This window comes from Ambystoma mexicanum, chromosome 8 (assembly GCF_040938575.1).
Source record: "Ambystoma mexicanum isolate Mex_15411 chromosome 8, UKY_AmexF1_1, whole genome shotgun sequence".
NCBI lineage: Eukaryota > Metazoa > Chordata > Amphibia > Caudata > Ambystomatidae > Ambystoma > Ambystoma mexicanum.
Genome location: NC_090929.1, coordinates 1,615,588,812 through 1,615,611,974, shown reverse-complemented (window position 1 = coordinate 1,615,611,974; position 23,163 = coordinate 1,615,588,812). Strand labels below are relative to the sequence as shown.

The 23,163-nt window shown below is 47.2% G+C and overlaps 1 protein-coding gene across 1 annotated transcript in view; it reads right to left on the bottom strand.

The window, feature by feature from the left end:
• The window catches only part of TDRD1 (tudor domain containing 1), a 2,044,642-nt gene that overhangs the window by 631,058 nt on the left and 1,390,421 nt on the right, over positions 1-23,163 (bottom strand). The window contains exon 19 of the mRNA XM_069611868.1: positions 22,352-23,158. Coding sequence (XP_069467969.1) covers positions 22,352-23,158 — 807 coding nt within the window. The remainder of the gene's footprint in view (positions 1-22,351; positions 23,159-23,163) is intronic.

The window sequence follows — 23,163 nt, the reverse complement described above, 5'->3', positions numbered from 1 at the left end:
AATAGGGTTATGCTGTATCTGTGCAGACAGAAAATAGACATAGCTCTGCTGCAGGAGACTCACCTTACGCAGGATAAGATGGAGATTATCCGGAAGAAATGGAGGGGGACCGTAGTGGGTGCATCATATTCGGCTTACGCTAGGGGAGTGATCATCTGGGTGGCGCTGCATGTCCCTTTTCAGCTGTTACAGGCTACAGTTGAGTCAGACGGGAGGATGGTTATAATGAGAGGACTGGTGGAAAACAGGGAGATAAGCATTATAAACATGTACGCCCCGAATCAAAATACGGCGGCATACTTTAGAACCTTATGTGGCAAACTCAGTACGTACCTGGGAGGGGCAGTGATTTGGGGAGGAGACGTTTATTGCATGTTAAACCCTAAAGTAGATAGATCAGATGGTAAGGTGGACAGACCCACCCCAGCAGCTAGAGCACTGCAGACATTGCTGGAGGATTTCGGACTTGAGGATGTGTGGAGGTCACACCACCCCCGGGAGAGACAATATTCCCACTATTCCGCTCCACAAAATCTACACACCAGGTTGGATTATATGTTTGCCACACAGGAGTTACTGACGGAGATTACACAGACAGAATATAGAGCAAGGGTTCTCTCAGACCACTCGCCACTGATCCTGAGGTGGCAATATCGACCCCCGAGAGCAAAGATTCCGACATGGCGCCTCAGATCAGAGGCGCTGAAGGACACCATTTTTAGGGAGGAAATAATAAAAACTATTTTGAGATCAATACTGGTAGTGTAGACACAGCAGGTACGCTTTGGGAGGCCTTTAAAGTGGTGATGAGAGGGGTAGCTATAGCTAGGTCCAAAGGGCTACAAGGAGGGATCCTGGCTGAACTACAAGATACGGAGAAGGAGTTGGAAAGAGCGTTAAGGGGAGAAGGTAATACCAAGGAAGATAATGAAGTAATACTTAGGCTACAGTAGAAATGTACGGGGTACTGGAAGAGATTGTGCAATCTTAACTATAAGAAGTGTATAGAGAGACAGCATGCAGGGAGGGGACAAACCAGGGAGGGTCTTGGTATCGCTATATAAGAGTGAGACCCCAGGCCCACAATCAGAACGATAGCGGAGGATGATGGGAGCACAGTGGACACCCAAGAAGGGGTTAACCAGGAATTTGTAGAGTATTACAGACTCCTGTATGGAGATGATGAGGAAAGTAATCATAAAGGAATAGCCGAAACACTAGATGACATAGGACTGCCGCAGATCAGCGCTGAAGAACTAGAGGAGCTGGACGCTCCAATTACTTTAGAGGAATTAGAAGAGGTAGTGAGGCAGTTGCCCACCAGCAAGACTCCGGGGACTGATGGACTCCCAAGCGAATTTTACAAAATATATAAGGATGAGGTGCTCGCCCTGCTCGGGGAGATGCTGAATGAAGCGTATGAAGAGGGAAGGCTACCAGAGTCTCTCAGAGAAGCGATAATTATATCTTCCCAAACCTAATAAGCCTGGTCATAACTGCGGGTCATATAGACCCCTATCAATGCTAAATCAGGACAGCAAAATACTGACAGCTGTCTTGGCGAATAGGATGAGGAAGGTTATTGGTAAATTAATACATCCTGACCAGACTGGCTATGTCCCTAATAGGAACATATCCAACAATCTTAGGCGACTCCATCGAGTCATTGAGCATGCAAATGACGACTAAGGTGAATTGGCAATTGTATCGTTGGACGCGATAAAGGCCTTTGACTCAGTCAAATGGCCTTGGCTGATGGCGGCACTAGCTGGCTAGGGGATAGGGCCTGGGTACCTACAGTGGGCGAAAATGTTAAACAGCGAGCCGCTGGCTAGAGTTAAAACAGGAACAGTGATATCAGAGAGGTGGCAACTTCAGAGGGGCACTAGGCAAGGATGCCTGTGGTCGCCCATGCTGTATATTTTGGCCCTGGAACCCCTGGCGATATACCTGAGGCAACAGCATGACACGATAGGCATCGCCGTGGGAGGGGAACCGCATCTAATCTCCCTGTATGCGGATGACATGTTGCTGTATTTATGACACCCGGAAGAAAACCTCCAGTACATTTTGGAAGTGATGGAGATACGTGCAAGGCTGTCTGTTATAGCCGTGAACCCCCAAAAATCCAGTATATTTCCACTGGGTAGGTATAGAGGGATCCCGTTAGAACAGCTACCTGTGCTACAGATACCATGGGAGGTTAGCAGGTTTAGATATCTTGGGATAAATATATACCATACGGTGGAAGAGGAACATAAATAAATTCTGGGTGAAGCTACCTTTGGCGACGATGGGGCGAGCAGCAATGTTGAAAATGGTGGTCCTACCAAGCCTCCTGCACTTTTTTCGGAATATCCCATATCTGATTACTAGGAGGCTCTTTGCTTAGTTTGATGGTATGTGCAGGGATTTCCTTTGGCATGGGACGAGGAATAGAGTGGCCCTTTGGAAGTTGCAAAATTCACATGAGAAAGGAGGGATAAAACTGCCAAACTATGAAATTTACTACATAGCAAGCCAGCTGCAAAATGTAGCTAAATGGCTCTCTGAAGAGTCAATCTCGGAGTCCAGGAGGTTCCGACAGGATTGCGCTCCATTCTTCTTAAAGGAAATTATGTGGTTGCCTAAGTTAGACATGGAAGGGCGCCCGAAGATGTTGATGATGATACTAGGGTGGAGGATGTGGCGCAGGGCATGCCAGTTGATGGAGAATCCATTCCAGTGTTCCCCGCAGGTGCCATTAGTGGCACTGGTGGGTAAAGAAAAGCAGATAAGGATGATGATTAGAAAACACTGGGAAACGGTGGGGATAGCAACAATGGGAGACATATGGCAAGAAGGAAATATAACAGACTTTGAAGTGTTGCGAGAGGAAACCGGGTTACATGCAGGCCAGTATATCACATACCATAGAGTGGTGCGGTGAATCAAGGAGACATGGTCCAAAGTAGTACTAGAAGAAGAACCAGATACCGCCATAGATATAATATATGACATAGCAGAGGGGGGACATGAGATGTATAGAATATATGAGCTGATGATGCCCAAAGTGGGGAAGGAAGTGGCACAACTAAGACAGGACTGGGAAGCGGAAGTGGGAGCCACAATGAGTGATGGGATGTAGGAACGAGCCCAAGGGTACCACAAAAAAGTATCATGGAACGCAAAACTGCAACAGATGCAATTATATATAACACATAGGGCGTACATGACACCCCAAAGAATAACTAAATTCAAAAATGCAGGACGACAAGCATGTCCCAAATGTGACGAGGAGAATGCCGGAATGGTGCATGTGTTTTGGTCATGCCCAGTCATTGAGCGTTTTTGGGGTGAAGTGGCACACAGGTTAAGGGAAAAGGGAATCAAGATGGTGGTGGACACAGTGTGGGCCTGCTTGATAGGAGGGTTTCCTAGACCACGTAAACTCAAGCATTTAAGTAAACTAAAAGACTTAGCGTATGTGCTTGCAAAGAGACGAATTGCTATGGGATGGAAGGCATGCCATAGACCACGAATAGAAGCATGGTGGAAAGACCTACAAAAATGGACTGAAGCAGAGACTACGGTATGGCAAGAAGCAAGCAATGTAGGGGGGGAGGAAGCCGAGACCCTGATGGCCTGGAAACTACTAATAGAGTTATTTGGGCCAATGCGAGACCCAACAGAAATCATAGAAGAGGAATGCCTATCACAGGGTGCAGAAACGGAACATGAGAGGAAGTAGGTTTGAAAGGGGGGGGGGAAGGAAAGGGAGAAGCGGTGGACATGATGAAGTGATTTATGTTTAAAATGTCATTGTATGCACTGCAAGTTTGGTTTGTATTGTTTGGTTGAAATAAAATGAATAACATTTTTTTTTTAAAAAAACTTTACCTTAGTCACTTTGAACCACAGACCCAGTACACCCTATCTTCCATGGAGTATTGGAAAGGGTTAAATCTTATCCCTTTTTGTCTGTGCCTCTTGGGGCAATGTTTTGCTCCCTTTACATTAAGACTTGGCTGGTGGCAGTGGCATCTACCCTACCTTTTCTACCGCGATTATCTTCTATAAACGTGGTAATGTTTTAGGCCATTATATTAGCCTCAAACAAACCTGCTTGACCAAATACATTTTATTTTGGCTCTGGCCGGGTTTACTCACCATTCCTTTTTGTTAAAGTCTTTCTCGTGTTTTACTCTGCGCGCCAAACCAGGTTTGGTCCCTTTGTTCATCTCTTTTTCGCGGGCTTCCACACAGAAGCCCTCCTTTAGGCACCTAAGAGTCTGGGTAAGCAGGATGTGAGGGAGGGGTTTTAGGACCCCTGCCATGGGTTCCCTTGGTAACCCAAGTCACACTCCTGTCTGATTGGCTAAGGGGACTGGCCTTGCCAGGCCAGCCACCCTGCTGTGTGATTGACAGCCAGGCCCTATGAATGGGGGAAAACTGCATAAAAAGCAGGTCTCCGAGACTAGAAATACAGTCGCCAATGGAACGAAAGAACCAACGAGGAACTGGAAGAAGAGGACCCCTACAATGACTGAACCGCCCGGTGAAGCCCTGCTGCAGGTCTGAATCTCCAGAATCCGACGACAGAGAAGATCCTCCAGGAAACTTCTTCCCTTGAGCTGGTGGGACCAACCAGTTCACCCAAACTGCAAGCCAGGACCCCTCCTCTGGTCGAATTCGCTGTACAGAGCTACAGCGGGCCGGATAGCTAGGAAGGCCGGACCCTGCTTGGGTTTTTACGGAGCACACCTTTCATTTGTTGCTTTGCTCTGCTGCTGGTTTCTTCCCCGGGTAGCGCATGACCCTCCAGTCTTCCTACTTCTGATCAGTCGGACAGTCGCTTCAGGAACCATGAGCCTGCAGGAACTACCAGGAACTTCTGCCTCAGCTACAGCTCCCTCTCCGTTTTAAGGTACTGTGCAAATCCGGTTGTGCGTTTCGTTCAGCTGCAGTGAAAGTGTTTGAAATCTTTCTCCAATCCAAGGGCTTGTACTTCTCTTTGAACCAACTTTTCTACCAACCAACCTCGTCCGGAAACCGTGCCACAAACTTTACCGCAAACTACCCTGAACTGTATTATCTTGAGCAAAAGACTTTTGAACCATTGACTTTGGCCCGAAGCCTTTTCTATCTGATTTTATCATTTTAGTCTCTTGTTCGCTTGCCCCGAGTACTTACCTGGTGGGGTGGATCCAATTCTGTTAACTTTTGTCTTTCCCTCCCTTTTAAATTGCTGGAGTGCCATTTTGCTCCCACTTCATGTGAGATTAACTTGTCTGGAATTTAAGGGAAGTGGTGTGGTGTATTAAGAGTGTGATTTTTAGACTGATTATAATAGTGTAACATTATACAACTGAAGAGTGAAATAAATGAATATTCTTTTACTTGAAAACCTTGAGTCAGTGTTTGCCTGAATCATAGTAATTGCTGTCCTTTGTGTAACTAATTGATACTGCTCACTTGCTCTTGAGAGAAGTCTGGCTGCTCTGCTACTGCTACCGCTATAACTGAGTAGTACAGGCTTGTACCAAAGGTGAAATTGTACTGTCACTTGTAGTCTTAATTGTGTGCAGTGTTCCCAAAGAGTACTGCATATAATTCTGCCTAACAGGACCCCTCTGCATCTGATCGTCCTAGAAGGTCTACAAAGACGCTTCGACCCATTGGAATAGTGGGACCAACTATTTTCGGCACCTTCATCAAACTCTGCAAGTAAGCTTTCTTGGAAGTATTCCTGGGCCAAACAGTGGACTGTCCAGCTTACCCAGTTGCTTTGCTCTGTCACCGCCACAGTTTCAAGGAGGCCATCGAAACTTGGTATTCTGCTAGCTCTGTGTCCCCGGCACCCTCACACAGAATTTCGTACACCTCGCGTTCCCATGTCTGAAGTGATAAGAGTGCGCCAGGACAGGAGTAAACGCGGTTACCGTGTTGCCCTGCCGCGGCAACGTCCTTTGCAAGTCCACTGCATTTGTGACCCTGAAGCCTGCTGCAGTGAAATTGGGTCAATTCATCCACCCGGAGCGGAGAAATCGCCACTGTCCCCTTTGTGAATCCTCGCTATATCTCTGGAACTAAAAAGGTGCCAAGACGTCCTTTTTGCCGCATTCGAACCTGCAAGCGAAGTGGACTGACCTGCCAAAGTTTGGGTCCACTTGCGTCGGGGACCGGTGAGAACTCAATACCCCAACCGGTGGCCCCTAGCGCATGGGCCCATTTTTACGCACAAGTGGCCCCCGAGGGCCCCACTCCTTTCCACTATTGCGTAATAGCGACTCCACCCCGAACTTTTGAACTGCCTCTGCCTTCAAGTGGAGGTCCTCCTTCAATAGTGGGAACTTATTCTGCATCGCCTCATCCACCTTCCCAAGCTGCTAGACCCCTGAAGAGACCCCGTTTTGCCAATTGGCACAACTGCGTGCACTTGCATTGTATGTACTATTGAGCACAAGGCTCCTCTCTTCTTAGGGCTTGGACTGCCTCTTAGTTAGGTGTATTTTCGATGTTGAACTGGGCCTAAATATTATCTGCACTGCCTGTTTCCTTCCCATCTAGGTTGTCGACATATTTCGTGCATTTAACCCTTTGGACCCCATTGGTCTTGTATATACATTGTATTGATAGTGATGTGTTGGTTTACTTAGAGTTACTGTGATTCTTTTGCTATGGTCTATGTTACAAAGACCTTGTAATAAATGTGTTTATATTTTTGATATAACACCTGTCTGGAGTAATTTGTAAGTGTCCTTGCTTTGTGTGCTCATTGAGGTCCTTCAGTCACCCTCACCCCTCCTGAGACTTAGCCTTGACCGCCTGCCATAGCTACCCTGATTGGTCTGGCTTGTCCAGAGGTTACCCTGTTCCAAGAAACTAGGCTGGCCTTCTGATACTCTGCCCCTCCAGGTCAGAGTTCAGAAATCTATCTTAACACGCTTTAGTATAGAAGAAACTACAGAAACCTTTAGGACCAATAGAGTAGTAAGTCAAGGGCGTGTCCTTTGATCAAACCCTTTGTTTATATTACAAAGTTAGAACCTTAGTAGAGGAAATAAAAATGGATGCACCATATTTAAGGTGAAAGAAAACAAGCATCCTGCTATTTGCATATGATGCAGTGATAATTAACAAAACCCCGACAGGTATCCAAAAGTGCTTAACTATATTTGCCGCCGAGTTGGATACTAACTCAATTTATTCAAAACTAAAATCCTCATTTGGTCCAAAAGGAAGATAACCTTTGGTTTACATTTAGGTAAGCACAAAATAGAGAGTGAGGAAAATTAAGACTACTGAGGAGTACGTATTGATGAGGTTCTTGGGAGAAGCAGGTCATCAAGAGAAAGCTTGCTTTCTCCAGAAAGCTAAGTGGGTGGGGGGTGCTCATTTCCATGACATTTCGGGAGAAGAGCAACTTTAAAATCATTGCAAGTAATAAGTGCCTGTGCCAATTCTGCCACATTGTATGAGACGTAGATATGGGGATACACTAACATCCATTGTCTGGAGGGTAAAGAAGCAACTCTTTTGAAATCGAGGTTTGCATTACCCAAGAGTACTCCTTCTAGAACTGGGGTTAAATGGAGTTGTATTTGATACTGAAATAAAACCATTGTATTATTGGTATAGACTATGGATATCCAAACACGACATCAGAAAGCTTAAGAGTACTTAATATCACCATACCATGGCATACATGTACATACACAGCCTTGCCTAAAATCTAAAATTAAATCTAAGGGCCTCATTACACGGAAGGCGGTAAGGGTTTACGGGTACCGGTAAGGGCACCGGTAAACCCTTACTGCCTTACTACGAGGTCCCTTTGCGGGGTTAAAGTTGGGACCCGCAAAGGGACCTTGGTGCCAATTACGGTACTGCAATTTGCGGTACCGTAATTAGCTCCTTCCCTATTCCCATTGAGCCCTACGGGGAAAAAATGGGAATGGGGAAGGGCCATGGAGAAAGGGGGAATTACCGCCCCGCCAACCTTGGAATGGGGTGGTAATTCCCCTTTTCTCCATGGTGGTACCGGTATGGTACCGGCGGCAACCATGGTGTTAATAGCACCATTGTTTACCGCCTTCCGTGTAATGAGGCCCTAAATCCAGTGGAGTTTTCTAAACTTGCTTAATCTGTTCCTGGCAATGTGTTGACCATCAAACCTCAAATAAAAAGGAGGTAGAAGGAATGGTGTTCTGCTTGTAAATTAACAGAGGTAAAAATAACTGGGTTCACGGTGAGATACTAAAACAACAAGACTCAATTGGACATTTTACAGTGCTTTGAAAAATTCAAATACAGAAGAAAAGTTTTTGTATTTAAAATGCCAATTGGGCATTCTATCCCTAGCTGCATTTACGACGAGGTGGCAAGAAGATAATCCTGACAAATCTGCCAGACTATCAATGAGGACGACTCACTTTTTCATTTAACTGTGAGGGAAACATAGTCACTTTCGATTTTTAGGAATTTTAACATTAGCACTGCACATCAGGCTATGTCATTTTTGTTTAAAGAAAACGAATGCACTAGCATTTTGGAGAATTTCCCAGTTCATAAAAATAAACCATTTAAAAAAAGCCCAATGGGCAGGAAAAATTATGTGGGGAAAGAAATGCACGTTAGACCTTTCATGAATTATTCTGCATAGATCAATTTAAAAATTATTGAATTATTACTAAATATGAGTCTGTAAACTGTGAAACAGTGTTACTGAATAATTGTGAATTATTTTTATTGTTTTGAAGTTTTAAATTTGTAAGAATGCATTGGAAATGTAAATGCATTTGTGTTTTGATCGCATGGTTTTTATATCGAAATAATGTATTACTAATATTTCTTTCCATGTTTTTCTTTCAACCTTCTCTATCCAAGCCACTGCTCCCTCAAGGACCACAGTTGAGCCCATTATCATTTTGTTCCATCGTAGATGGCCTAGGCTGATTACTTCCTCCTCTTAGATGGCTCCGGGATTGAAATGCACGGGCTTCTCTGTGCTTTTTCCAACTATGCCAAAGAAAATGGTTTGATGAGCAACCCTTCTAAAACAAAAATCCTGGAGCTATCGCAGGGGAGGAAACAAGGGTTCAGTTTTCGACAGCATGAAAACCAGTTAGTAGGCAGTACATCTAGTCTAACATATTTGGGATACCACATTAAAGCACAACCCTGCTTGAGGCAAATAGAGGTAATGCTTACTTTAAAAGCGCAGAACCTAACTAATCAACTAACAATGGTTGAAAGAAAATTTGGTAGATTTGCAATGAAGGCAGCTATTCATTTCTATGAGGGAAATATTATCCCTAAATGATGGTTTGGAGCTTTAGCCACGAAACAGCATTCTTGGTTGGATACGATTGAGGGCAAGATGTGGAGACTGGTATTGAAAGTACCTAATGTGGTGCCGGTGGCTGCAAGGACACTCGAGCTCAGGCTCTTATGGCTCAGGCCCAGTTTGCAGATTTTGTCTCTACATCAAAAGATTGTTGCCTCAGGCCCAAACACCTTGTATTATGAAGCAAAGTTTGTCCTACAAGACGAAGCCCGAGCCCGCCAACTAGGAAAACTGAGAACTTACTGTGAATTTTTACTAAGGGGTTTTGAAATGGATACAGATTCATTGATAGTAAGAATGACGGAAGTCAAAGAAGCAATATACAAATGGGAATGGACCAATACCATTGACTCATTCCATGGCGATTGTGAACAGCCAGAGTGTGTTTTGCTGCGTAGACCACGGGGATCCCTTACTGGAGGTGGCCAGCGCACGGCCATCGCTTTTGTATCCAGACCCTGGGGGTGGACAAGTGCGGGAGGATCACCTAGGTGAGAGGTCCTCGGGGAGTGGGGGAGGAACACCTGATAGCGAGACATGGTGTCCCCCCTTTCCAAATACCCCTGTAGCATCCTATTTTATAGGATATTCCACCTTCCCAGACCCTCACCCTCCCCCAACTGCCCTACACAAACACTGAGCCGAGGAAGTGGAGGCCTGAGGCTAAAAGGAGTACCACCCATGCAATACAGTGGACATGTCCCACTATTAAGATCAGGAAGGGTCAGGCACTCGATCTTAATTACATACACCTGGTACCCATTAGCTCTCCCCACATGGTTAAAAGGTGGGACACTGAGACACACTCTGGGCAAGGCGATGCACGAGAAGCAGCAGTTCTTACAGGGCAACTGCGAACCAGGCGGAGCAGAGCGACAGGCCGAGGGACGGAACCGAGGTACGGAGAAACCTTGGACAACCCGTCGAGATACTGTTACCTCTGAAGGGCCTTCAAGGTTACGCAAGGAAGACCAGCTAGAGAGAAGAGACAAACCTCTTGTGTTTCAAGGATACCAGCCACCCTACCGGGTGAAAGGCAGAGTTGGGGAGGTGCAGCGGCAGTTGTTTTATCAGTCCTGACGTCACGATCAAAGCCGAAAAAACTAAAAAGAATTAACACAGCCGGTAAGTTGATGAACGCAATGAAAGTCTGGTCTGTGTTAAATGAAACATGATGGCAACAGTACCCAACAAATGATGGTTGTGCGTGTCCCGATAAGACGCGAGAGAAAGCAAAGCATTGTAAAGAACTGTAAATTAAAGATACAAAGTGACAGAGTGGTTCAGCGAAAGAAGATTGCTGAATCCAAAGTCTATGTGAAATGTCTGATGCCGTAGAAGCGTCAGGAAGAGAATGAAATAGAGATGTAAGATTTCAACTGTTAGGTTTGATCCCGGCAGAGGGAAACCTGGATGAGAGAGATATATTTGAACTGTGAAATAAGTACTGTGCTCGAAACTACCTTTACCAAAGGGCCTTGGGGTAGGAGAGAAAAAGTGAAGTTTGAGGAAAAAAAGGTCGAAGTGGTCACGCTGAGGTAAGAGCAAAATCCTTGCAGTTTCGAAAGTCTTCGAAAGCAGAAGGAAAGTGAAAGGAGGCTTGAGCCCGATAGCGGGAAGCCTATGAAGGTGTGATTGAAGCTTGGGGAAGGGAATCCCACAAATTGTGATTGAAAGGTTTGAGCCGTGCAGAGGGAAACCTGTACTGAATTGTGGGAAACGGAAGAAAGAACAATTTACTTTCTTACCTGGTAACGTTCTTTCGATGGGATGGTCCGACGACGTATTCCGCATCTATGACAGTAATCACCACAGCTGTGCTGCCTCGGGGATTTTTTTTCGGCGTAGGCGTCCTGCGTCGATTACGTCAATACCCTGTCCTCGAGGGCCTCCGTCGAGGGTGGACGTCACCGGATGTTATATCTAGGACACACGGTGCCCGTAGCGTCAGTTGTTTTTTCCCAGAATGTATGCCACCAATCTCCTGCTAGTATGACTGCAGAAATCCTTGGGAAACGTAAGCTTCAATCGCATAATAAATTCTGTAGAGGGGCAGGCTGGGAGGGTGCGATGTGGAATACGTCAGAGGAACATCCCATCGAAAGAACGTTACCAGATAAGTTAAGTAACTTGTTCTCCGAGGGGATTGTGTCCTCCGACGTATTCCACATCTATGACAGACTCCCAAAGTAGTACCAACGTCTGGAGGTGGGAAAAATAATTTTGAATTTTAGAATGCCCAATCAAATTGCTGAATAAAGGACTGCCTTACCAAAGGCCAAACCTTGCCCATGGATAGAGTCCAGGGAATAAGGTTTTACTAAAGTATGCTTCACAAATATTACGAATGAGAACACCCCTCTGCAACTAAGTTCAAATCCCATCCCGATACCTGGAAAGGTGACGGTGGAAATACATTAGTCAGCCCTTTTAGAAACTGAGAAATCTAAGAAATCTTAAAATAAGAACACTCCTCAGACTAGCACTTACACATTGACGCGCCACCAGGTAACCCTTAATGGTACCCACTTGCAGGCTCTTGTGGGCTAACGAAAGCAAAAAAGACAGAACCAAAGGAATGGAACATTGAAAAGGATCCACATTCTGTACCCTGCACCAGTGACAGAACTTACCGCAACGGTACAGGGATTTTGTTGCAGGCCTTCTGGCCGAAACAACACCTCAATTACGTTTTCAGGGAGGTCCCAATCCTTATACCTCAACCTTTCAGATACCAAGCATGAAGGCTGAGAGACCTGACCCCTGGATGGAGAACCAAACGCCCCTCCCGTGAGAGCAGATCGTCTCGATAGGGAAGATGGCGTGGAGGGCAGATGGACATGTCGAGAAGGTCCGGGTACCACGCTCTCCTGGTCCATGCTGGAGCAATGAGGATCATTCGGGAAACAAGCCTCCATAACCTCCGCAACACTAATGACGTGGACTGGAGGAAACGCGTACAGCAGTGGGAAGGACCACTCCACCACGAACGCTTCCCCTAAGGCTCCTCTTAGAGAAAATTCCCGCGAGCAGAATCTTTCGCACTTCCGGTTGACACTGGTGGCGAAGAGATCCACTTGTGGGGTCCCCCAAAGGACGAATCTCTCCAAAAGAACTTCCTGAGCCAGCTCCCACTCGTGAGAGACCGTGCTCTGGCTTCTCAGAGCGTCCGCCGCTGCCTTTTCATCGCTGGCCAGATGAACTGCTGCGATCGAAATTTACTGCTGGATGGCCCAGAACCAGAGCTGCATCGCCTCTCTGCACAGTGGAAGTGACCCTGCCCCCCCCTTTTTGTTTAGGTAGTGCATTTCCACTGTACTGTCCGTTATAATCAGGACATTCTTCCCCCACACAGACGGCAGAAAAGCCTTCAGGGCTAACCTGATAGCTCACAGCTCTAACAGATTGATGTGGAGTCTGGACTCCGACGGAGACCAACGACCGCTGTCAACTCGTTGGCATGAGCTCCCCATCCCGTGAGGGATGCATACGTCACGATCGTCCCCTCCGGCCAGGGTAGCCAAAATGGTGCTCCCTTCATCAGATTGCCTTTGTCGGCCCACCACAGAAGATCCTGGGAGACCGAGGGCGGCACCTGAACGGGATCTGACATCCTGCCGGAGGACTGCGACCACTGCATCTTGAGAGCCCACTGCAGAGATCTCATCCGCAGCCTGGCCTCCGGCACCAATACAATGCAGGATGCCATGAGGCCGAGCAACCTCAAGAACTCGAACGCCGGGAGACTGGGCATGTTGAAATTTGTCCACCATCTGCAGAATGTGATGAGCCCTCACCTGGGGAGCCAAACACTGCCCCAGGGATGTGTCAAGCACTGCTCTGATGTACTGGAGCAGCTGGGTAGGTGTCAAGTGGGACTTCTTTTTTGAGGGAGAAGCCCAGCTTGTGAAGGGAGTGGCAGGTGACGGACAGAGGATCCAGGACTTGTTCTGGAGAGCGCGCCCTGATCATTTAATCGTCCAGGTAGGGGTAGACGTGAATTCCCCTATCCGGAGATACGCTGCCACCACCATTAGCTTGGTGAAGACCCTCGGGCGGAGGTCAATCTGAATGGCAGGACCCGAAACTGAAAATGCGAGTCGCCAACCGCGAACCTCTGGTACTTCCTGTGCTTGGGATGAATCGGCACATGAAAGTAAGCATCATTGAGGTCGAGAGACACCAACCAGTCCTGAAGCTGAAGGGCCTTGAGGACTTGAGAAAGAGTAACCATCTTGAACTTGTCCTTCCTGAGGAGCTTGGTCAAACCACGCAAGTCCATGATGGGTCTGAATCCCCCGTCTTTTTTCGGGATAAAAAAATATGCGGAATACCATCCCTTGTTACTCTCCACTACAGGTACCAGTTCTATGGCACCTTTATCCAGCAGGGATAGGATTTCAAAGAGAGCTTCCTCGGGGGATTGTCGTGAGGCCTCTGCCGGAAAGGAAGACAGTAGCCGTGGGCTATGATCTCCAGAACCCACACATCTGAAGTAATGGCACGCCATTCTACAAGATGCTGCGCCAGCCTTCCCCCAACCGGCGAACCATGAGCCATGGCCTCATGACTGAGCGGAAGCGACTGCGGCAGTGCCTGAAGGCAAGGAGTCAACTGCCCAAGCGGCTTTGGCACCTCGAGTACCTTGTCTTCCACCTCTGGTACTCCTACGTTGGCCCCTTCGACTGGCAGCTCCCCTCGATCTACCAAAGAAAAAGTAGTATCGAAAGGAACCTCCCCTCCACTCCATTGCTGTCCCCTAGGACGAAAAGGCAGAGGTTGACGTGCTGCAGCGCTCCAAGACTTTGCTGCATGTTAGGGAGAATTCTCCTTCCAGGGCTAATTTCCCACACCTACTGAGTCCTCCACCAGCTTTGCTGGATTTCTGGAGTTTATTTTTCCACCCAGTAAGAGCGTACATCCTTTTCCCACTCTTTCATGTGTTTTGGCCTATGTGTTTTTACTCAATGTGTGATCTTGGGCACTGGAGCACACCACTCCAGGTGCCGCTGTTCTTGTGTGGGTTACACAGCACCTTCAGTGTAGTAGCCCAGGGTTGTCTTTAAGACTGCCCTCCGACTCCATTTCGCTGGGGCTACTACTGTCCCCCAGAGAAAGGTAAAGTTGCCATTTACTTTACCTAGTCACTTTTTATACGGACCCAGTACACCCCATCTTACATGGAGTACTGGAAAGGGCTAATCTGTACTCCTTTTCTGTCTGTACCTCTCTGAGCATTGTTTCGCTCATTTAACATTTAGACTTGGCTGGTGACAGTGGTATCTACCCTAACTTTTCTACAGCAATTATGTTAGATAAATGTGGTAATGCTTTTGGCTATTTTAGCAGCCTTAAGCATAAACCTGCTTGACCAAACCGGCTCCGGTCAGGTTTATTCGCCATTTCTTTTTGTTAAAGTCCTTCTTGTGTTTTACTTTACGCGGTAAACTAGGTTCGCCTTCTTTCTTCACCGTCATTTGGCGGACTTCTGCAGAGAAGCCCTCATCTTGGCGCCTGGGTGTCTAGGTAGACTAAATGTGGGGCAGGGGTGTAGTCACCCCCTGCACAGGGTATCCTAGGAAACCCAAGTCACACTTTTCCATGATTGGCTGAGGTGGTTGTCCCGGCTGGACAACCCCCCTGCTGCGTGATTGACAGCCAGGCTGTGTGAATGGGGGTTTTGCGCATAAACGGCAGGTCTCTTGGGCTAGAAGTCAGAGTCGCTACTGGAACTACAAGGAACCGAAGAGAAGTGGAGAGAACAACGGCTGCTGCAACTACCCCGTCCCGGTGAAGCGCTGCTGCAGTCCTGAGCTATCTACCCTTCAACGACTAAGAGAAGATCCAGTCCGGAGTCTTCTTCCCTTGAGCCTGGTGGGGATAACCAGCTCATCTTCTGTCTCCTTCGTGGTCGAAATCGCTGCACACTGCTGTGGTGGTCCGGATAGCCACCTGTCGAGCCTCTCCTGTTTTTAAGGAGCGCACCTTTTATTTGTTGTCGCTGCTGCCGGCTTCATCCCTGTGTGGTGCAGACCCCCTTCAGACGTCCTCCTTCACAACGAAGCTCCAGGAATCGTGGGTCTGTGGGAAACCAACAGGAACAACTGCTAGGGCACCAGCTGCACCATTGGAATAAGGTACTGTGTTCTGCCTGAGGAAACTGGGTGAATCCCTTTTCTTCATCTTCAAGGCTTGCCCTTGTCTTAACTCCTTCTTATAACTTTTACTTCCGAACATTGACAATATCAAAGTACTCTTGGCCAACGCTGAATCGTGAACTGTCTAACAGTGTGATCTTCAACAGCAGGTCTCCAGTGTCACTTAAACCTGGCTCCGGCCCTTTGACTTTTGAACTCCTGTTTCTGAGTGTTTCTCGATTCCGTCTGCCGAACCTAAATATTGCCTGTGATTTTTGCCTCCAACTCCTTCTGGGTATCTCAGGTGCTAAGTGTGTTTTTGCCCCGGTACCATTTCATGTCACGGATACGCGTTTATTTAGTAGACTGAACTGTCAAAAAGTGATCGCAACCATATCCGCGGTATCGTGTTTTGTTCATAACACCGGTTCATTCAAACACAGGGTACTTACCTTGAGACATACTGTACAAAGTGAATTGGTTAGTTGTAGTATATTTAACGTGTGGTTTTGTTTAAAGTTTAATAAAAGTGTTGTGTTTATAACTGATGGTTTAAAAATAAATGTGCTTATATTTTTCTACCTGAAACCTTGAGTCAGTGTTAGCTTGAGTCACAGTAATTGTGGTCCCTTTGTGTAATCTCTGCTACTGCTCATATACTCTTGAGATAAGCCTGGCTGCTCCACCACTGCCACCAGTCTAACATAGTAGTACAGGCTTGTACCAAAGGTAAAACTTGTACTGCCACCTGTAGTCTTAATTGTGTGTAGTGGTCCCTAAGGGCACTGCACAGGATTCTGCCTAACACCGCAGCTTTGGAGGTCTGCAACCTCTCAAGGCGCTTGTGAGCCTTGCTGCCAAAAAGATGGACACCATCAAAGGGCATGTTGAGAAGCCGGGACTGCACATCAGGAGCAAACCCCGACTTCCACAACCACGCAAACCTGCGCATCACGGTTCTCGCTGCCATGTCCAGACCCGACTGAACAGATTCACACATGGCATCCTTACCATCCTGCACGAGGGCTAGAAAGCCATCCCGTTGCTCGCCTTCGGAAATATTTTCAGCCGCCAAAGATAGACAATTCCACAGAGTGTGAGTGAATCTTTGCTAAGGCACAAACGGAATTGGCTGCCTTTAAAGCCATACCCCCAGATGAAAATACTTTCTTCGTTCAGCCGTCAAAGCGCTTGTCGTCCCCTATCCAGAGGGATGGTAGGGTACACAGCCTGCTTTGCTGGGGCCGTAGCCGCCTGCACCACCAAACTCTCCGGAGTGGGGTGCGTAAACAAGTAGAAGGGGTCGCCACTGTCATGATCACTGCTTCCAAGGAGCCAAGACCAGCCCAACGTCCTTGGAAGCAGGCCCCTAACCCTAATCCTAGGCACCAGCCGGTCCCCACAGGACCTTTTGGACCTTGTCCTGGCGCCGGTGGCACCAGGCTCATCAAAACCATTGGTCCCGGCACTGGAAGCGCCGGGCTCATAATAGGTGTAAGGATGCTTGGGTGGACTTACCTGCAGCAGACCATGCTGCTTACTTACCAGTCACTTAGAAGCTATCTAAGAACAGGGACTACTTTCTTACCTGGGTGGGGCAGCTCCACTCCCTGGATACAGCACTGGAACTCTTCTGGAAACTGGAACTCTTTTCTTACCTAGGCAGGGCCGTGGAAGAAGACGCCTCATCACCCCAAGGCTATTTAAACCACACCCGATAGATGAAGCGTGCTTCGCGTTATTCTGCATCTGCAGCAGAACGCTCACCAAGTCTGCTCCGGCTTTTCTTCTCCTGGACCTGCAAGAATCTACTTACCATTTCAGTATCCAGACATCATCAGCACCTGCAAAGAACAGAAACAACAGGTTAGCAAGGCGAACTTTACACGCAGCACTTACTCACCTGATCCATCGGCTGCGGCCGCTTCGTCACGCCGCATCTCCACCTGCAAAGGCAAAAAGTATTGCCATACTTACCGGCACGCTGTGGATTCCGAATTTCTTCGTTCTGCATCGCCGCCTGTAAAGACAAAGCATCGTTAACTTACTGGCATTCCGCGGACTCCGGCGCTGCAAACCAACATCTGAAAGGCAAAAGAAAAGACATTAAGCAGGTATTTACTTACGTCCATCCCGCTCGTCGCAATAAAACGCCTGCAAATACTCCGGCGTCTCTAACACGAACTAAGCTGCAAGGAAAGAGACAATTAGAGCGCTTGCCATACTTACAAACTTCCAGGCGCTTTACTTCATCTTCCATCTCAAGAGCCCTGCAATACATAAGGGAAAAGCATTATATAGAGTCTGCATATAAACGTGCCACGCATTTAAAGACTATACAGACAAAAGGTGTCCAGAAACTCACCGCTCGTGCAGACAACAACGGTAACCATCCTCTGAATTCAAGAGGCCTATGTTTCACCAGTGAAGGAACTGGCAACGGCACCCTGCACCAGACGCAGATGGAGAGCCCAGCATTCACCTATATAAGGTGAGCACGTTGACCTGGGGGCTCTACGAAAAAGCTGGGAAGAGAGAGGGACATTCAACTACCCAGACCATTAACCCCCATATTCTTTCACCTGCAGAAACCTCACTCTTCGAGTCCGACACACAGTGCGAAGAGGTTCGACCCCAGAAGCCAATCGAGTCCTGCACATCACTTTGAGTCACAGACAGCTTCCTGCCAAGACCCGCGCCTCCGTGGGAATCAGGTGAGCGTTACAGCCACTGGCTGGATGGTATTTTTTCGGAAGCGATGTACCCACCGCCGGGAGACTCTCCGGAGCAGTCCAAGCCGCCGCCACCCTTTTTTGTAAGGTCATATGATATGGCAGCACCGGGTCAGTGGGTGGACCTTGGTCCAATATTTCTGTCAGGTCATCCTGCAGAAAATCAACAGGCGGCGCAGACCACCGCAAGTACTCAGTTACCCTCAACATACGAGGACTCCGCATGTGTGCCAGGCTCGGGCCTGCCAAACTCAACCTCCGGAGAGGTGTGCAGACCACTGGCGCCATGTAAAGACTGATGTAGGTCATCCATTTGGCTGTAACCAGATAACAGGTCAACAGGAACCTCAGGAAGCACAATCCCCTCCTCATCCGACCGGTCATCCACCTCTGAAATGTAGTCCAAAGGCTGGAATAAATCAAGTCTGAGGGGATGACGAGAGAAGGGCTCAAAAACAGGCCTCAATGACTTGCAGTGGGGCCTTACTCGGAGTTTCCACCGTCCTCCGGGGCGCCTCTGGTAAATTCTCCTCAAAAGGCATCGAGGGCGCCGATGGAATCTGTGTCGACGTCAACCGAGGCGTAGACGACTTCGACAACGGGTTCGAGGCCGGAGCCCCAAGCGCATCCTTCGACAGCCTCGGCGCCAACGACTTCATCGAAGAGGGAGCCTCGAGAGAGAGAGTCCCTCGAAGGAAATGGCTCCACCGGCGTCGATGCCTTCTTTGAAGGCATCACAGGCTCCGACGACATCGAGGGCGTCGAGGACCAGGACCTGAACCTGGCACAGCTATTGCGATCATCCTTGTCCGATCGGGAACTCGACGGCTCCTGATGATCGCGCCGACCGCCCGAGCCTGAAGGCTTGCGAGCGGTGGCCCTAGCTCGTTTCTTGCCGGCTTCTCTCAAAGGCGCGGACGGAACGGTCCCCTGCAATTCGAAAATCGCCATCATCTCCTTGCAGAACGCGTCCCATTCCGCCGGTGATGGAATGCCTGTTGGGACAAGCCACCTGCCGTCTGGCGGAGTCCTCTGACAAGGACGGGCAAGGCGACCGGTGATGGCGCTTCCTAGAGTGCCTAGAAGAGGCAGAGGAATGGCAGGACCTACTCCGCAGCCGAGACCCCCTGGACTTACGCCAACGCAGAGTCGCCCCTCGAGTTGTCGGTCGAAAGCACAGCAGATTTCGACTTACGGGTTTAGAAACCTTACCTACCGTTAACTTCTTTCGCACCCACAAGGCCTTCGAAGTCAGGGACTGGCAGTCATCGCAGTCAGTGGCATGGCTCTCACCAAGGCACCAGAGGCAGACATCGTGCGGGTCCGTAATGGACATTTTAGCACTGCAGTCCAGACACTTTTTGAAGCCCGACTTCGGGGTACAAGAAGACAGACATATTCTCAAACTTTCACAAACGAAGTAGAAGAATCGAGCACGCCGATATTCCGAGGCGAACACGTTCATGGAAAAAACGGAACTGAGGCTACGGACGCCATGCGTCCTAGATATAACATCCGGTGACGTCGACCCTCGACGGAGGCCCCCTGAGGGCAGCGTATCGACAACGCAGAACGCCTAAAATTTTCCGAGGCAGCACAGCTGTGGTGATTACTGTCATGGATGTGGAATATGTCAGAGGACACAATCCCCTCGAAATAAACTTTTGCTGAACTGCTTTACAAGCTAAAGGTGACCTGGGCTGGAGTGAGAGAAAGCAGAGAGGTCCAGCGGATAAACTAGTGACTTTTCGTGGTCCACGAAACGAACTACATCCTTGTGTCCGAAGCTAGAGTCAGTCGCAAGGTCCAAGTGTGTCATCTTACCCTGTGCTACAAAACATGGGGAAGGGAGTTTACCCAGCCATACTAACATTTCTTTTGAACACCGATTTTTCTTTTTGCATTACACATTCCCTTTACATATTCTTTGTATTAGAAAGAGGGCAGGCATTAGGTTTATTAGAGGACATTTTATTTTGACTAAGTATTGATGAGGACTGCATTTTCTTTTAGTTTGATGGTCAAGAATACTCCCATCTTAGTTATAGGGCAAGATAGGAGTTTTCCAAATCCTTTTAAACCATCAATAAAGGTTTTGAAACTTGCAGCTCTTGTATTAGTGTCTACTTGTGATACCATGCCTCCTTCACACTAGCCATCTCTCAAGCATCTTTCCCAGGAGTATAAACATGGGGCGCGATTGCACCTTATTTATTATGCTTTGCAAACTTGTATTATCGTTCTCTCATAATGCATCTATGCTGGAATTTACTTCCTATGAAAGAGATACTTCTAAGGAGAGGGCTGATTGACCAATCCGAATCTGCATGCAGGTTCTGTATGAATGCAGAGGTCTTAGAATCAGCCAGACACTTGTTTACGGATTGCCCAGCAATGCACTCCAAACTAGTATCATACTTTAAAAAAGTATTAGGTGTGCTCGGTTGGATCTGAACGAACACTGGAAAAGATATATGTATCCTGATTTGCCTTCTGAAGGTATAGCTGTGACATCTTTTCTAAATTCCGGGAGAATTGCTGTTGGATTCGCCTGTGTGGCAATCTCTTGATCCGCGAACTGAGGTAACCTGGGGCATCACCTGCTAGGCATTTGTCAACCAAGCAGGATGCCTTACAATGAATCCTCTGACCAACCGGGTGCCAATGTAGTATCCTACAGGCAGAGATACGGTCTCTACATCTGATGACACAGACCGCTCTGACTGCCCCATTCTGAATAGTCTGCAGCTTTGTCACATTGGCTTGAGAAGTACCAACTAACAGCCTGTTACAATAATCCAGCCTAGTGTTTATTATGGCTGGGGCGATCACGGCTCTGATTTTCTCTGACAGATGAGGTTGTATCTGCCATAACAATTGGGTCATATAAGTGCAACTTGAACTCAAAAGCGACACATGTTTGTTGAAGTTCAGATTGCAATCAAAAACAACCCCCAAGGTTTTGACCTGATTGGAAACCTGTCTTCTAGCGCCCCCGATTACTAACGCTGCATACTGGGGGGTCTAGTTTCTTTAGTTTTGCTGTGCTGCCGAGAATCAACATTTCAGTTTTTTTGTTAATCATTCAAGGATAAATTGTTTTCCATCAAAGCCTTAATAACATCAAAATTCTTCTACTCTACAAGGGGAGGAAGGGTGGGCGCATGTGAATCTAAGCAGAGACAACCACCAGAAACGCTATTACGGTGAGTAATGCATGTCTTCTGATGCTTGTGAATCTGCTTAGAATCACATGCTGTACATAGCCTAGTGAGTAGTACCCAGAGATGGTGGTGGGGTGTGTTAAGGGACAGTCGCAAAAATGTCTTAGCACTGCTTGTCCAACATGAGAATCAGACCAACAGTGTGTATCCAGGCAGTAGTGTTGTGTAAAGGTGTGTACAGAACTCCAGGTTGCTGCTTTGTTCTAGAGAAACATTTGCAATTAATGCTATGTTAGCCCCTGTGCCCCAAGTAGAGTGTGCTCTAGGCGTGAAGGGTAGATCTCTCTTGGCAAGAGAGAAACAGTGTGATGCAGTTTACGATCCACTTAGAAATAGCTGATTTAGAGACAGGATCCCCTTCCCTACCAGCTGCCACTGAGACAAAGAACTGGTTTGTTTTTCTTAGTGGCTTTGTCTTTTCCAGATAGTAGATAACCGCTCTCCTTATATCCAGTGTGTGGAGGTTTCTTTCTGCCACATTAGTGGGGTTCTGGAAAAAGGTGGGTAGTTCTATGGACTGGTTTACATGGAACTTTATTTGGGCGCAAAGCACAATTATCCAATTGAAGGGAACTGTTAACATAGAAGAAAAGCATATATAAGAAAAAAAAAAGCAAACTACTTCAAAAGAAATTGTAAGGCCAAACTGAAAAAGAATGCTTAAAAATACAGGAAGGCACAATAGTCAGTTATTTCTTTGAAGTCAAAAATTAGATCCATGATGTGACAGAACCTTTAACTTTATCGCAAATGGTGCAGTGTTGGGACAAGAAAGTGTACATTTACACAAAAAGCTCAGGTACCAACACTCAATTTCAAGTAATTGAAAAGCATAGCTGGCAAAAGAACATCTTCCATTTCAGTAACATTCAAATCATACAGTTATTTGAAAAAAGCCACTGACTTCTCTGAAACTGCACAGTAACAAACCTCTGTCAGAAGGCTCTTTTTTAGGTTCAACATATGTGCAGCTGGGTGTTCCTTTATCTGGCAGCACATCCACTGTTGAACCCCCCTTGTCCAACATATTGTATTGTTTTCCATTTGGTGACATGCCACAGTCATTGGTCCCTTCATTTCCAGAAAGCACTGAACATATAGTACCTGGATCAATGATCTCGCACATTTGTCTAGCAGATGGACGTTCAGATGTACTGCCTTTTTCCCTCGTTGGGGCTTCAGTTTGAATGCCTGGTTCTCTACTTAGTGGTATGTCGAATCTACCACCTGTACCGCGCTTACCTGGCATTTCATATTTATCACTGGATACTCTCTTTGATGGACTATCTACATTTCCATCAGTTTCATTCTTTGCTTGGATGTCAAGTTTACTAACTTGTTCAATTGATGGTAATTTATCAAAATGACTGCCCTGTACTCTCTCTTGCAATGTGTCTGCGTTCACGTTTGATAACAAATCCAAGTTATTGCCTCGATTGTACAGAGTTTGCATGTCCAATTTACTATTCACTTCATTCTTAGGGGACATGCCAAATGCACCAGTTGGTTCCCTCCCAGGGAGTCCATCTGTATTGGTATTCTTCTTTAATGCCAAATGTTCCTGAATAAGAAGTTCACTGATAGATAGTGGATGCTCCTGAGTATTGTCTACTAGCTCCACTCCCACACCATCTTCAGTAATGCAAATAGGGATAGCCAGTAGTTTGCGTCCACAAACACACATCCGAAGCTTTTTAGTGGCTTCTGGGGTCCAATGTTCATTTACAGATTTAACACCTATG